Genomic DNA, 16,731 nt, shown 5'->3' on the forward strand with positions numbered 1-16,731 from the left:
CTCCGAGGCCCCAGGTCGCAGACGCCACGTTTTAGCTCAGCGAGCGCTCCTCGACACCAGGGCTGGTGCACCCTCCCAAATCACCCGGGTTAAAGCCATTTCCTCTGCGCCCTGCGGAACCGCGAGCGCCAATGCCCATTCCCAGCCTTGCACTGCAAAAGCCCCCCCTCGGGCTTTAGGTACGCCGAAACGGGGCTCTGCAGGCCTAACGCTGGAATCGGGAATCGAGATACTTGACACAAAGGATCCTGACCTGTCCCGCTCCCTCGCCCAAAGCGGGAGCTCCAAGGGCCAAAAACCAAACGGCCCTGCTCTCCTCCACCACGGCAGGCCGAACACGACGCCGAAGGTATCAAACACATTCGCTGCAATTATTTAAACAACACAACGACAGAACGGGGAGCGATTTCCCACGCCTCTCAGCAAACGCCCTACCTGCTGGTTAATTGACCTTCCCTCCCGCATGCGGAGGTTTCCCACAGGCCAGTGGCCGTTTCTGGTGGACGTGCTCAGCGCTACCGTGCTCCCAGCGCTGCAGGAGGCGAGGTCTCACCCACTGGTCATTAAGCAACTGAGTGCACGAGTCTCATTTCAGAGGAGGATCACCTTAACCAGACTTTTCCACGAGCAAGTAAATCAATCTCATGTGTAACAGATGAACGGTGAGAAGAGAAATAACCCAGGAAATGAATAATAATAATAATAGTAAAATCATGACAGGTTGCTATTGTCTATTTTTAGTTCTTTGTGCGAGGCAAGAATATGCTTTATGTTTGTGTGTACATAAACCATCTGACTGTAATGAACTTCTGAAGCAGAGAGATGTCACAGAAACGAGCACGGCACAGACGGATGCCTGGTTAAACAGGGAATTCTTTGCAATTGCATCCTGTAACAGTGAGCTACAACAGCGTAGGAAGCTGGTAATTTGCTCTGGAAAACGTTGGTTGCTCGCTGTTGGGTCGTTTTGCCTTTCAGGAAAGAGAGATGTCTGTGAACTGGACAGACACGGATCCACAGGACAGGGTGGAAGACAACACACCACACAGTGATGGACGGTTATCTTCTGATGCTGGATCACTAAATCCCTGAGAAAAAGGATTTTATGCCCCTGTCCTCTCTGCAGCCCTCCCATTGTTAAATCTACATATTCCTCGTGATATATACAATAATATAACACGATACAGAAACGTATTCCTGCCTGGAGCCAGGCACAACTGTTGCCAGCGAGCAGCCCAGGGCTGAGCCCGAGCCAAGCGTGACTCTTCACCGGCAAATCAACCACCTCATCAGCCAGGCATTTGGCAACGTGAACTTGGGGAACTTGACCTTGCGAGGTTTTTCCCTGCCAGACTCTTCACCCGTTGCCTTCTCTGATCACCGTGTTTCCTAAACAAGCGATTAAAGCATCTGTAAACCACCTTGGGAGTTTCCCTGGAATTGGCAGCCAAGCGCTCGGATAAAGTCAACCGCTCAGGTGCCTTAGTCACCTTGGGGTGATGCAAACGGCCGTGAGGCGGAAAGGGCGGATTTCTCCTCTGGTAGAAAAATACTAGCAGGGGACAGTTTCAGCATCCGTGGGACTAAAGGGACCTCTGTGCACAAAGCATCGCTCCACGTCACAGCGGGCGAGCGCACGCAGCGCTGGGTGCTCCTTCAGGGCAAAGAGAAATCCCCGGGTCCCCGCTCGTCACCAGCACTCACGCGGCGAGAGCAAAGCGCCCGATTCCCTTCTGCAACCCCGCGCTAAAGCCACAAGAGCTGCGAGCAACGAAAGGATGCAGTAAAATAAATTCTCAGTTTTGGTGGAAATGGATTAGCAGGTTCGAGAGTTACCAGGGAAGGAGGAATAAACACACACACACAAATGGCAAAATTCACACGCACGTTAAACTCCTCCTTTTTGGTTGGTTTGTTTTCAGGTGCGCAGGCTAAGAAAGGGCTAATGACAAATTAAAATAAACTAACATTGTGGTAATTGAGAGGGAATCAGAAGTTCTCCATGTAACGAGGTGGAATTAAAGGGCTGGAGTGTCTCCACACATCCCGCATGCTTCTACAGGGAAAAGAGGAGGACGGCAGGGCCAGGGTTAGGATTCAGCGACACAAAATTAGAAACAGCAAGTGAGGAAAGCGCAGTGACAAAACCCCACTGCCAAAACCTCGAGCTGTTTACTTGGGGAAGTTTGGGGCATTCAGTACAGTGCTGAGCTTAAGAAAATACAATAATTCAAAAGAGAAAAGATCGCCTTTTCCTTCTGCTCTGTGACTGGAAGCAGGGAGACAGAAAGGTGGAAAAAGGAGCTGCCAAACTGGAACAGATCAAAAAGCAGAACTGTGAAACAGTTTGATTAAACCAAAACAGTTTATAACTTTACAGTTCCCACCTCATTGGTACTTGAGCTGCTATGAAATCCCCCTCCTCCCTGCTTTCGCACACGTTACCCCTTTCCCTGCTCGCCAGGTCCCCGCAGAGGAGGGCTGGGTCCCGGTCGGCATCTCTCACCTCCGGCGGTTGCTGTCAGCTCTGGAATTTGCTCCTGATTTATTCCACACCGGAGAAACACCTGACAAAAGAAAGAAACGATACAGCTGCTGAGGGAGATGACTTTTTTCCTCCTACTTGGCCAAAAGCTTTCTCAGGAAATTCTATTACTGGCCAGGCATAAAATGAAGTACCGCTGATGGAAACCTCATCGATTTTTCATATTTGCTGACTTGCAGCAAAGAGGTAAGAAAGTCAGAGATAGTCTGTGACCTCGATCAAGTAAGAGAAATAAGGTTGAGGGTACACGACAAAATGCCCCTGCTTCAGCTTTTAGGAGATTTTTCCACACTCCATACATTTTTGCCAGGTATAGGACAAACGTCTGCCCGCGCTACGAGGTTTTGCCTGCATTAAACCCCTCCTTATGGAAGGGTACAGGGAGGGGGGAGGGCATTTGCTTTTATTTAAAGAGAAAACAGTGATATCCAGTAAAGGAGTAAGAGACAGTCAAGGAAAAGCAAAATCCTTCTGTGTCCAATAAATTAGATTAAGGGGATGACAAAAAATTGAATATAGAGATCAGAAGCTGTAGCAGATAAACAAACAAGCAGCACAAACCTTTAAAACTACTGAGAAATAAACATCTAATGAAAACCCCAGTTGCTAAACAAGCAGGAAGCGTTTCCTCAGCTTCACAGAAGCAGACGACAGCAGTCTAACCAGCTTATTCCTAGTTGGAGAGACCTGAAGGTCAGGCTTAATTAAAACTCAGACCACCCCACCATCAGCATCTGTTTTACAAGACAAAATCATATTCCCAGCTGGTATCTGGTGTCTTTGGCTGGAGTACAAGACAGATCTCCAGCTCCCCCAGCACCAGGCACCAAACATTCCTGTGTTGTCACCAAGATCGTTGGGGACAGACAAAAATTTTGCAGGTTTCAGACCGGGCAGAAGGAGAGCAAAGCCAATTTCTAACCCACTTTTTGTGCAGGGTAGGTGGCTGCAGAGGCGAGGATGTGGCCCGGAGCTGGGGTCCATGAACGCACCAGCCATTGCTCTCATGCCCAGCCACGATCCCATTATCGGAGGTAAAAATCATTCAAACTGTGCTTGGCCACTGACTTCAACAGAGGGAGACAGCGATTCCGCCGGGAGCTTACAGACACAGCAAATCCACTAAGTTACTGAAGTCACGCCCTAGGCAGGATTTTTCATCCCACCGCTTTGAGTTTGCTTGGATGTGGCTCCAAGCCCTTCTTTCAGACAACTTCACAAATCCTAAAGAAAACACCTTCATTTTCCTTCCCCCTTTTTGAGACATCAATCCCAGGAAACCCCCAGCTCCCCGCAACGTCCGTAATCCATCCCCACCGCTTTGTATCTGCTCCACAGCAATTAGGTACCTATTTTGCTGCTGACTGCTCCTTTTCATCCCATTGCCCGTGTCGCGTAATCGTCTCGTCGTCTGGCTCGGATGCGTTTCTTTCTCCACTTGTTATTGCTGCTCTGGCAATTAAAACACAAATTAATCAAGGCAGGAACCGCCTATTCATCATACTTTCACTCCATGGCTTAGCACGAGGGGCAGAAGGCCTCTCCAAGAATGCAAATAAACGTTAACATCGAAGGAAAAGCACTGAGCAACAGACAAATTTATAGAAAAATTTTATTAGAAATGAGGACACAGCCTCCCAGGAACTACTTTCTACATTACCTCCCAAACTTTTACAATTTAATGGCCATAATTAAATACAAGTAGCTACAAAACCGGTGTGCACATCGATAAAAGAAGGGAGAACTAATCCTCAAATCACTATTGTTTCAAAGATGGCTGGAGAAAGTATTTTTCCACGGTGGTTTGCATGCGCGTGGGCACGCAGACACCCACCGAGGCTGTGAGCAGGCACGCTGCGGGTGGGTTTTGTTGCCTTCTGTCTGAGGAACAGGGTGGGTTTTAATCTTACCAGAAGTCTGTATTGCTTTGATTCAAAGAGAACGAGAGAGAGAGAGAAGAGCAAATTGTTATGGCTTGATATTGCATCTGATACGCTGGGTAAGAAGTCAGTACTTTCAAATCTTAAAGTCGCACAAAAGTGAGTATTATCCTACCACTAGTTTTATTTAAATGGTAAATAATAATAATAACAATAATAAAACCCAGAAGTACTACTGTCACAGAAAAAAAAGACCAGCCTCATTTAACCATCATCTACGGATGACAAAAGAAAGGATACACAGGGCCTAGTTTATAAAAGCTTTTTCTTCTGCCCACACCCCAACCCCCCTATCTCCTGTCTAATCCAGGACCAGTTTTAACAGTGTTAATTTTTAGGGCATCAACCACTATATTGGTATTAGCGCACCAACCGCTGTATTGCAATTCAGCCACATGCTATTTAGTACAAAACACAAAAAAGGAGGAAAAAATACTTAAAATATATCAATTTTTCAATTTCCTTACAGACGTTTTCCATGTCATATCATAAAAAAAGAATTTAAAGCAAAACAGATATACAAAAGCTACTGTGCTCGAGTCAGCGGCATATGTACAAGTTAAAATCAGAACAATACAAAAAGTATTCTAGTAGCAAAGGCAATATATAGTATTTTATATAAACAGTGTTTGAAAAGTATAAAATTAGGAAATAATGCATAGAAGAGCATCTTTCACAGGCCCTGCAGCAACGTGCTCTTCGCAGCAACGGCTGCATTAGCAAACCCTTGCAGTGAAGGCAGAATTCACGCCAGATCCCGAAATGAACAACTCATTGCCTGCAGAATTCGCTGGTTATGTTGGGAAGGGGGTAGGCAAAGAGGGAGAAATCCATGATATATTTTGGTAACAGCTCTTTTATTAGCCGGCGCTGGGTGTTGCACAGGTAGTAATGGAGTGTTTCTGCCGTCACGGGCTTGTACCACGACTGCCGTTCGGGGAAGCGGACGAAGGAGGGCGACTGGACTCGCTCGAGGACGTAGTTGGCGTCGGTGTTCAGCCGCTCGTAGGAGCCGATGAAGTCGTACCTCACGGCGCAGGGCTGGCACAGGTTGTAGATGGGCATCCAGTGCTCGTTCATCCTCTCCACCTCCTCGTCCAGCAGGTACCGCAGAAACTCGGAGAAGGTCACGTCGTTGCCTGCCGAATTCCCCCCGTTCTTCCGATACCGCCTGACGATCTCCACCCCGTACTTCTGCTGGTACTCCTTGATCTCCCCAAATTTATTCCTGTAGGCCGACAGCAGCCTCTCCATGGGGTTCCGCACAAAGATGAACTTGTAGTAGTTCTTCAGGCGGTAGCTGATCTCGTCCGGCTTCATGTCCCCCAGGAACACCAGGTCGCTCTTGTGGTCCATCTTCAGCTTGACGTCGACGCTCTCCAGCGCCCCGTCCAGCACCTTCAGGATGCGTTTCCAGTTGGAGCAGGCCACCTTGGGCACGTAGCAGTACAAGAAGCGGTACTTGTCGCTGACCAGGAGGTGCCGGAGGACTGTCCGCCGCTGGCCGGCCGGCAGATCCCAGACGCTGCGGGGCATGGCCCGCTGCCCGCAGACGGCGCGGATGGTGCGGTTGCGGATGTCCCGCAGCACCTCGTAGTCCAGGTCCCCTCCCGGGGCCTCCTCACCGCCGCCACCGCCTCCTCGCCGAGAGAGCTCCCCCGCCGCCGGGTGCAGCGGCGGCGGCTTCACCTCGGCCAAGATGCCCTTCTCGATCATGAGGAGCAGCCCGCTGGAGGCCAGGATCACGCCGAACATCAGCATGGAGGGGAGCAGCACGGTGCCGCCCACGGCGCCCCGCGGCCGGGACCGGCTGCGGCCCGAGGCGGCCGCCCGCCTCACCTCCCCGGGGAAGGGGGGACGGGGAAACATGGCCTCGGAGGGCTGCGGCCGCCGCCTTAGCCGCCGCGCCGCATGCCGGGGACGGAGCCAGGGACAGGGGGGCGGAGAACCGGGCTGGAACCGGGGTAGAACGACGGTAGAACCGGGCTGGCTGGCGGCTCCCCGCGCCCTGAGCGAGGCGGGGCGGCGGCCGGCAGTGACGGCCGGGGAGGGCGGGCCGCGGGCCGGGGGAGGCGGCGGCCATTTCGCGGCGGGCCCGCCCCGTCGCTCGCCTCCCTGACGGGGAAGGGGCGGAGAGGGGAGGGCGAAGCAGTTCCACCCCCCACCCCCCCCACCCCCGGCCTCGCCCGGGGGCACGGTCCCCTCGAGCGGCTTCGTGAGGGGGAGCGAGCCCAAAGCTGCCGCCGGGGCTGCGGCACCCGCGGGGCTGGTCAGGTCGGCCACCCGCCGGCGTCGGACAGGCCCAGGCGTCGCTGCCTGTAGCACCCCACGCCCCCTCTCCGCCAAATGTATTTTAAATGGAATTAAATAAGCCCCATCCGGCGTTTGCGTTGACTTACAGGGCGCTGCTCGCAGCGCAGGTGACAGCCCGGTGCTTCCCAGCTCGCCTGTGGCCCTGCTGTGGCTACATGCAGCCATACAGGCTTGCATTAACGGCTGGAGCGGCGTTGGCAATACCAGGCCAGACCCACCGCGGGCAGGAGCTGGGCCACGCTTCGTCTCAGCAGCCTGGAGGAGGAGGAGGAGGAGGAGATGGACGTTACCTGGTGAGCAGAGCATGGAGCCACGGCCGCCACCTGAAAGCCAAAGGACAAGATTTCTAAAACTTTGTGGGTTTTTTCCCCCCCAAGCTGCCGCCTTTGAATTACTCCAGCTGATGTTCTCCTCACACCGCCTCTGCTTAAGGCAATGCTGAGGCTTTGACCAGCCAAGGCAGCAACGCGCCGTACCCAGCGGCTCGCCGTTGGAGCCAGGCAGGCAGCCCGGACAGCCTGCAGCATCAAGCCGGCCGTACAGATGCCATGTCTACATCCAGCCCTTGCTGGAGCAGAAATCGTTTTGTACTGGCATTGTTCTGCATATTTTTCTTCAATGCATTTTCAGAGCATATCACAGGGCTTGTGCGCTGTAACGAGTCTTGCAGGGACTCTCTCTGTCAAAAGCTTTCTTAACATCAAGGGAAAAACAGCTTCCACTTAGTTTTCTTTGATCAAAAGCCAAAAGCGTTTTGTCAGGCAAGGCAGACAAAGTATTTCGAGTGAAGTGCAAGAGCCTGAAGCTAGATTATTTTACATTTTACAGTTTTATTTTGATGTAAATATAGCGTTAGCTCTAGGAAGAGATGGTATTTTCTGCCCTGCCACCAGCAGCACAGCTGTAAACCTGCACTCTGTAGCACTACCAGGTTTCTGCTCCGATTGCAGAGGGCAGGTCCAAGGATCTGATCTTGATCTCAACACCAGCGTAAACGCTGGACCAACGTATATAACCCATGGCACCCAGACGAGAATCAGGCCTCCTTGGAAAGCCCTCTTCTTAGAGGAAAAAAGACTCTGATTACAGTAAACTCCAGTACAGGCACTGATAACCAGTGCCAAAGCAGCCAAGGGGAATTTTTATTTCTTAGAAGTCGTGTTAGCCTGGCACTGCTTGTTCTTTTTTGTTTCTATTCACCCCTAGTACCTACAGGTCTGGAGTTACATAGGGTAACGGAGGGGTTCTGAAAATATAGTCCAAGCTGCTAGAAATAGAAGACTGCCCAGGATGTCAGTGGGTTCATTTTGCTCCTAGGTATGCGAGGGAACTTTGATTTAAGGACTGGTCTGAATAGCACAGGCAACTGGTAGGATGCAAAGTCTCTACAGAAACACCACGGCCAAGCACATACACAGTTCACGGGGCTGTTTTGTTCGTTTGCAAGGCTAAAGCCCATGTCACTGAGGAAAGTTAACTGTGGTTATACTGCACGTGCCTGTTGCTCACTCTGGATGCTAATTGGATTTTCAAAGCAGTTAAAAGGAGCCTCATGCTCAGAGTGTGCAAAACTGCAGGGGTGTATTTCACAGACAGATCCATTTCTTCAGAAAAGGTACATTTGGAAAATAAAATGTCACTGAGGAAACCCAACTTCAGGCTGCTGCGGTTTGCCTACAAGTTTATCCTACAAACCACAAGTGAAGGAAGTGTTTAGTTCGGTCTTACAGATATACAAGGCGGGTTTTTATAATTCACAGCCCATTTCAAGGTGCTTTCACACCCCACCGTTTACCTGTGCCCTGTTATTCCGGGTAGATAAAGGCAACCCCCCGTGTTTCATCTGAGTAAATACGTTTTCTGGCTCTGCCCCGGTCACAGCACCCGCGCAGGGATGCCCGTGGGAGCAGAAGGCCCGGCCGTGACAGCCCCTGCGAGCGCCTGCCTGATCCTAATGAGAAACTGCGGGCCTGGGAAGGAAGAGGCTTCCAGATGTGCCCTTGGATCCGACTGACCTGCTGACTCATGGCACGGGCGCACTCCGGACAAACTTTGGGGCTTGTTTCTCTACTGCAGGTAAGTATTTCTGTGGCCGTCACCACCCGGCTGCCTGGCCCACACCAGCACGTAGTGGCTGCCCACAGCAAACTGATGTTATCGCTGGAGCTTGCCGGAACGCGTAGAGCATTCTGTTCAGAAACTACCTCCAACGTGGCCTGAAATAAAGCATACCAGCTTACTCAAACGTAAAGTTGAAGCCTCTGCCCCGTTGTTTCTCCACGTTTAAGACGACACCCACAGCAGCTGTAAAAATCCAGCCCTCCAACTTGGGCAGTGCATGCAGCGCACGTTGCTGTTTGTTCCCCGCACCGGCAGCACTTGTAACTGCGCACAGAGCAACCTTCTCCCTCCACCCCCACTGCCAGTGCCTGGGAAAACAGGCGGGCTTTGCAGCACGCCCAACGGATCAACCAAACCCAGCCCCCGTCACTGTGTGTGGGTAAGTCGGGGCCTGCACTTGAGCGCGCCTTTCAGCCACAGGAATCCTAAAGTCCCTACAAACGGTGCAGAAGGGAGACCCGTTCACCAGCCCCAAGTCACAGCGAATTGTTTGCATCCCATGGGCGCACGCAGCTCCGTGGGAGCGGGGAAACCTGCGCAGCCCTGCCCGCAGAGATGCTTTGCCTGACCTCACTGTGATCCTCATCTGCCTCGGGGTGCGCCGGCAGCACCCTCTTCCCCACAATTACTTCCTACAGGCAGAAAAGGAGGATTTTCGTACCTCACAGCACTTTTCAAGGTGCTTTCAAACCCCAGCAGTTGCCTTTGCCTCAAGAGCACCATAGCAGCAGCAGGCCTCCACCCCCAGGTAACCACCTGCTGGTGTCGAGTAATCCTCTAGGCCTTCTCCTCACTGCCAGCCCCCACAGCAGAAGCACCATTAAGATGCGTTACTACTACACGCATTGTAACAGATGCATTACACTGAGCTGCTCTCCCAGCATCATTTATGCGGGGCACACTCGGGTTTGAAGCAGGCTGCGGCACTCAGCCCCGGCTGCTGGAGAGGATGGTCTGGTAAGGAAAGTGCCACTCATTTTTCTAGAGAGAGAAAGACCGAGGGACACCCCTGTCCTTCCAGTTCGGAGCGAGGTTGGACGCTGGTTGTCCTCACAAGCACTGCCACGTGCCCTACCAAGGCTCTGTCACGTGCCCTACCAAGGCTCTGCTGGCCCATTGGGTAAGAAGAGGTATCTCTTTTGGTCTGAGAAACTGCAAAAAGGAAGAATGCATGAAAAGCTTAGCAAGCAAAAGGAGGTTTCTTTGAAGACCAACAGCTTGAGGTGATGCCGACTTTCCAAACAAGCGACGGGACAGGGACTCCTGACGTAGGCAAATGAGACCCCTTGGAGGGATCTGAGCAGCTCCAGGGCAAAAAAGTAAAACAAGCAAAGGAAGAAGAGATCCGATGTTGTGGCCGTGTGTCCGGAGATTATCCAGTAATTTCGTATAACAAAGCCTCTGCACCAACTGGACGAGCATAGAAGCCGTTTCACGATCCGCTCGCTATGTGAGGCAGAGTTGCTTATCTCTAGGAAAAAAAAAAGTCTTTTTAAACCAAGTCAAACGTGCTGGGTGAATATGCTAAATAGTTTAGAGGAGGCTGTTATGATGGGCTCGGTCCATCTCCCTCATAACAAAAATCACTGTTTCCAAGGAAAATGTAGCGCTGAAGGATCTGCTTATCTTGCAACTGCAAATGAGTTGATACGCAGCTGGCTGAGCTTGCCAAGGCCTTACGGCGAGCTTAGCCCCATCTTTCCCTGCTCCGTTGTGCGTAACTATGAAATTGCTTTTGAGCTGAGCCATTTCGGGAGTCCTGGTTCCTCCGTGCAAGGAAAACCACCACCCACCGACGCGGCTGTAACAGCTCGTCCCACCTTGGCTTTGCCAGGCTTCCCTGCGCAGGGGTGGGATGCTGATGCACGGAGGGAGAAGGGGAGAACGTCCAGCTCCCTGGGGATCGCCAGGACAGCAAGTCTGGGGGGCAAGACGTGGGGACTGCCGGGAGCCTGCGGGGAAGGCAGCCAGCGCGGCCGGCAGGAGCCGCACGGCTGTACGCTCCCCCGGGGGCTGCACGCGCCGTGTAGGAGCCAGCATTGCACACTCAAATACGCTCCAGCTGGGCAGGAGGTCGGAGAGAGTTCAGAAATCCCGCAGGCGCCAGCACAACGGGGCCGGCGTTTGGGTAACTGTCTCTGTGAGTCAGAGCCTTCCCGGTGCTGCCACGGGCAGCTGCTCCCCGGTCTCCCCCAAAAGACCAGGTCGATGTGCAGAAACCGTTCCCGGGCTGAGCATACTCGATTTTAAACGTCAGCAACAACCACAGCTCCCTTCTTCCACCCTTTATCCTCCACAAACCCCCTGATCAACCTCTAATGCTCTTCAGCACGGGGCCACCTCTGGCTACTGGATTCGCACACAACCATCGTCGGTGGCAGCACCAGCTGCGGTTTTACCATCAGTTTTCGACACAAACACGTGTTAAACCCATCGTACCTGAGACTGGTGCAAGAGAGCCGCACAGTCTCTTAACTCATTCTAGGTGTATCTGCCACTCTTTACACCAAGCAGCTGCCCGAGGCTCCCAAACGGCTCTTGTGGGGCTGTAACGAAGTCGTGTGTCCCACAGGTCCTTTCCGGGGATCCCCACCAGCCCCAACACCCCCTTGCACGCAAAAATAACGCAGGACGTTCAGGGCAGTGACCTGTGGAGCGGCAGCAGTGACTGAGTTGCCGTGTGCGGCAGGGGTGCCGCAGTGCCAGGACTGATCCGTGGAAGTGGGAGTTGCTGCAGGGTTTCTGCTTTGCCACATCCTAAGTATCCGACTGGACTGGGTTAGCGATCCAGGGCGAGGGTGCTGGACAAGACGTGGCTTCTGGCAGGCAAATCATTCCAGAAGGGTTGGCTGTCTCACGGAAACACGCTGTTCTCGCTGATGCAAGCGTGATAGGGGGTTAGAAACGCTCCTCCTTCATGACGAGTGGCCCTCCCAAGCCTCAGCTAAGAGGCAGAAATACCTGTTAAGGAAGGGCAACAGCTCCTCATAATGCTTTTCCGGGTCTGATGTCTCTAAGCAGAAACAAACTATTTACGTTCCTTAATACAACAAAAACAAACACTGGGATAAGAGACGGCAACTTCTTTCCAGCAAAATGGACGGAGTCACAGCCCAGGTCACTGTATGACGCCCTGGCCAGTACGGCCTCCCCGCAGCACCAACAAGTGTTCTGCTGTTTGAATTTGTCCAATGGATGTTTTTGTGACCCACTTAATTTCACAGGCAGCAGAACGAGGACTGAATCTGCTCCAGCGCCTCCAAAACCTGCAGCTTCTCGTCTCTGACACCAGAAATCCTCACCGGCAATTCCCTGTTTGACTCAGCCCGCTTCAGGTTTGCGATATCCTTCCAGGCGCCAGCAGCAGCAACCAGCCTGCGAACTCCGTGCTTTGCCCCGGGAAATTTCTTCGAGGGGAGGCTGGAGACTGGCGTTGCGGGAAGATGGCGGGTCTAAGCTGAAAGAGAGAGGCTGCGGCTGGAAATAAGGAGGAACTTGTCCTCGCAAGGACAGTGGAGCATCAGGGAGTCGCCTGGAGCCATCCACGCGGAGTCCAGGCTGGCAGACTCCAAAACAACGGTGTCACCTTGGCAGCGTGTCACGTCGCAAGCGTTGCTCAACTGTCCCCCGCACCCTTTTGTCACCCCAACCGAGCCTTCGAAGAAGAGCCGTTACCTGACAGAAGGTGCGAGCGGTCCGGGGGCACAGCGCGGGGCGCGCTGCCCCGCAGGAGCTCTTCACTGCCTGGAAAGCAAAGCAAACCCCAAATGAGCCCCTGGCCCACCTGGGTCACCAAGACCCCTTCCCATTAACGCAGCATCTCTTAATGCTGACGACTCACGAGGTCACGGGCACGTTTGCTTCTGCTCCTCGGGCGTCCACCGGAACGAAGGTGATTAACAGGCGTTATTTGGGGTGACAGGGAGGTTGCAGCTGAAGTGAGGAAGAAAACCAGCACCAGATGGCAGCCACAGCTGGATATTCACGCTGCAGATCCCCGTCTCCACCGCAACCATCCGTACAGCCCGACCTGGAGGAAGCCCTGGGCTGGCCAGGGGCTGCGGCACCCCCGTTACGACCTTGGTGCGCTAGGAAGAGCCACGCTGCTGTCACCGCAGGGTCAGACACAAACCGCTGCCCTGGAAGGAGACAGAGGACCAGTCTAGGGCCAAAAAATGAGATGCTGGAAGCAAAGGTTGATTGGGGGGGGGGTGGTGGTGGTGGTGGGGTTGCTTGTTTTTAAAAAAGGAATAAATATTTATGGTGTTTAATCTTCTGTATAATCTATTTAATTGATTAATCTTAATATAATCTGATTAATCTTAAAGTTTCTATAAATACAGTGTATTTGGAAAGATGTTTTCAAGCCTTAAATGTATCAGCATAAAAGCGCAAGCATTGAAGAGAAGAAAATTAGGGAGGAAACTCAGGATCTAGGTAAAAGGAAGCAGGAAAGAGTAAGCAAATTCCATCCCTCATGAAAACTGAATTATTATAAAACATGCACTGTAGCTAATTAGATCAAATAATGGAAGTGACTTGAGCAAGAATTCCAGTCTGACATCTGTCCCAAAAGGACTGATTTAAAATGAATGTCCAGAGGAATAAAATAAATAAGTAAATCTGCCTCCCCTTGCTTCCTTACCATGGAGAAACGGGTCTTTCTGCAGAAAACCACTGGAAAGGGGTATTTCCCCCGTCCTTACCTATAAGTAATGTCACATTCTTTTCAGATTTTAGAAGAAAACTGACTAGGAACCCGGCCCACGTGCTGCAGTTCTCACAGGAGATGATCGGGGGCTCTGGGTTTGCCCCTTGACCAAGTAAATCCTCTCCCCGCCAGGTTTGTTACGCCATCCCGCACCGCCCAGCAGCGACGGGCCTCCCAGGGACTGCGCCGGGGGACGTCCTGCGCAGGACAGCCGGGGCAGAGCCAGCTCCCAGCGCCCCGTGTTACCCCACCGGTTCCTTTGGGGTGCAGCAACCCCCCCCCCCCCCAGGACCTTAAGGCAGAGGAGAAGTGGTTTGTTCTCCAGCCAGGCCCGCCATCACCCCCCTGGGATCACGATTGCTAATGAAAGCCCTTGCAAAGAGGGAAATTTAAATGCCCAGTAAAATTACTCAAATATGAGGGAAAAAAAAAAAATCAGAATTGAGAGCAAGCATGTGTTCTCGTTGCTGGGTGGAGCGGGCGGGGTGCAGGTGGGCCCTGCTGCTCCTCCTGGGTCCCCGTTTCCAGACACCCCCCACATCTGCGGGGTCGCTGTCACTGGGCATTAAAGCGACTCCTGGTATTCCCTGTGAGACGGAAGCTGGGATCCCCCGGGGGAAATCAGCTCCCTTTGGGCAAAATCAGTTCCCCCGGGGGGGGATCCCAGCTTCCGTCTCGCAGGGAGGCGAGAGCAAAACCCAACCATGCTCGTCTGGGTGCACGAGAACAGCTAATACGGTAAAATTAATGGCACTAATGCGCCATATAATTCCCTTTTTATAGACTGTAATTACACAACGTGGGATGAATTCAGCCCTGCTCATTCCCTGCACGTCCGCTGCCATACGGAAGGGGCTGCACGTGGTGATGGAGAAACATCCTCCAGCCTGGGACAGAGGAAAACCATCAAACTGCAAAATCCCCCCACTCTGAGCAACGTGGAGTCTCCTCCCGGAGGAATTCCGCCCTCAGCCCCGCTGACCGCAGAGGGTGGCTGGTTCCCCCGCCCGGGGGACACCCGAAAGCACAAACCGCTGCTCCTTGTCGCTCTCGCCGGCCGGCAGGAGATTGCTGCGGGCACCGCGCTCTGCCTCTGAAACGGGGGTTCACGGACTGCCGAAGAGCTGCCTAGTGCTTCTGGCAGCGGGGACACCCTCGCTGGCCTTGTGCGCTCCACCTCTATATATTAAAAAAAGAAATAAAAATCAGCACGTTCAAGGGACAGGGGAAAACCCAGAGCGTTTGCTCGTGTGCCCCGAGCCATGGCGGTCAGGAGGAGGGAGAATTTACCTTCTGGAGGGGAAGGGAGGGAAAGTTTTCCTACCAGCTCTTCCCAGAGCACCCATGCCTTCAAAACCAGCGTTCCCAGCGTGTGAAGCACTGACGCTCCGGGCAGAGTCACAAGCTGCTTCCCCGCGGGACATCCCGCTGAGGTTCTGTGACCTCCTCGTTTACCGAGGGCTGAACGCTGCCAGGCGCCGCCGGCCCCGTCCCGGCTTTCCGACGGGCTCCTCCGTGCAGGCGCCTGCCCCCCTCCCCATCGCTGCAGCCCTGCTCCGACTGCAGGACGTGCACCGCGGCGAGCACGGCTGCGAGAGGACAGAGTATTGATGATCATTGTGTTACGAACCGCATCATTTATGGGTGCGGAGAAAGCTCAGAGCAACAAAGAAAACTCCTCCGAAGACTGGCTGGTGTTTAACAGATGATTCCACAGGGGCCGATTCCTTTTCAGCCCCGCTCCGCCAGCGTGCTGCGAAGCGGCGGCAGCATCCCCTGCGCTGGGGGTTGTGACACATCCCTGATGTCCCAAAGGCCAAAGTAATTTTGCACGAGAGTCGGCTGGGACCCAGATAACCGCCGTTCTGCCCTGGCCCTCCTGGCACGCTTACCGGGTACCGCAGGCACACGCTTCCCCTGTTGGGTAAACACGAATCTACGACCAAAGAGCACGAAAAAAATCCCTCCCTGCTCCCGCTGGGGAGGCCCTTGGCAGCAGCGTGCTGGCCCCAGCGCCCTGCCAGAAACCCGGCGGCTGCGGGGAGGCGCCGGCAGCCCTTCACCGGGGGACATGGTCGCACGGGGATTTGCAGAGACCCCGGGGAAGGCACGGCCTGGGACGGCGGCCGTCCCGGCCGCTGCGCGTGAAGCATCGTCTCGTTTGCTTCCTTGCTTCATCCTAAACCTCCCCCGAAATCTTGCACAACTACCAGAGGATGAAGCTTGCAGGGACGCAGGCACCGGCTGCCGCTGCGACCGGGCGCTCCCGCCCTGTTTGGCTGAGCTTTTGCTCGATGTCCTTTCAAAAACACCCCTCCGTCAGAGCCGTGGGTCTGTACGTGCTCCAGCCGCTATGGAGAGCAGAACGTTCATTGAGATGCAGGGTTTTGTTCAGCGTTGTTAAATTGATTTGCTTTTAAGAACTACTGGGCGGTGGAACCCGCTCCACCTCCAGCTTGTTTTTGCAGAACACTCTGGAGAGGTTTACAGAGATATTAACGTTAAGTAAGAAGCCACAGAATAAACGGTGCTTCCACCCAGCGTATCTTGTAAATCCAGTTTAAATTGTTTCCTTTATTAAATATCCTTTCCTCTTAAAAATGGATTAACGGCTCTCACTGGAGGCTCTGTGGGAAAAGCCATTTCATCTACAGCGACCGCTCACCAACACGCCCCTCGCCTCCACGCCCGTCACTCGGCTTTGGACGAGCCGGCACACCGCCCCGTGTCAAGTATCACCGTCACAGCGTGTCCCCTCACTCGTTACCGTCCCCAGCGCAGCCCCGTGGCTTTGCACCGCGCCGGCCGTTCCTTTCCAAAGCCTGGGGGGTCCTGGCCCGTGCAGGGAGCAGACGTCCGCGGCGCCCGGGGAGGCAGGCGGCGCTGCCCTCGCTTCTCCTCCGTTCCCCTGGTTTTGGGCTCATCCCTTTCTTTTTTCTCAACAGCTGTCCTCCGGTTTTCCACGCTGCCCAGAGCCGCTCGCGTTGGCCAGCGACGTGGTGGCCCTTGAACTTGCCGTTGCTGGTGGCCGTCCCCAGGGTGTCTGAAGCGAGGGGCCCTGCAGAGCTCTCGAGCCGCGATTCAGGCTGGCGTTTGGCAGA

At 53.6% G+C, this 16,731-nt stretch overlaps 1 protein-coding gene across 1 annotated transcript; it reads right to left on the minus strand.

Annotated features, from left to right (window-relative positions):
* Window positions 1-5,223: 5,223 nt before the first annotated feature.
* Window positions 5,224-6,354, minus strand: CHST14 (carbohydrate sulfotransferase 14). The gene has a single exon (XM_009962129.2). The coding sequence runs from the start codon at window positions 6,352-6,354 to the stop codon at window positions 5,257-5,259; it is 1,098 nt and encodes a 365-aa protein (XP_009960431.2). The 3' UTR covers window positions 5,224-5,256.
* Between the last annotated feature and the right edge of the window lie 10,377 nt (window positions 6,355-16,731).

Source organism: Leptosomus discolor, chromosome 12, assembly GCF_034619465.1.
Source record: "Leptosomus discolor isolate bLepDis1 chromosome 12, bLepDis1.hap2, whole genome shotgun sequence".
NCBI classification, from domain to species: Eukaryota; Metazoa; Chordata; class Aves; order Leptosomiformes; family Leptosomidae; genus Leptosomus; species Leptosomus discolor.

Bases quoted from the DNA above. Each gene is read 5' to 3' on its own strand.
- CHST14 (XM_009962129.2), bottom strand. From the start codon at position 6,354: ATGTTTCCCCGTCCCCCCTTCCCCGGGGAGGTGAGGCGGGCGGCCGCC.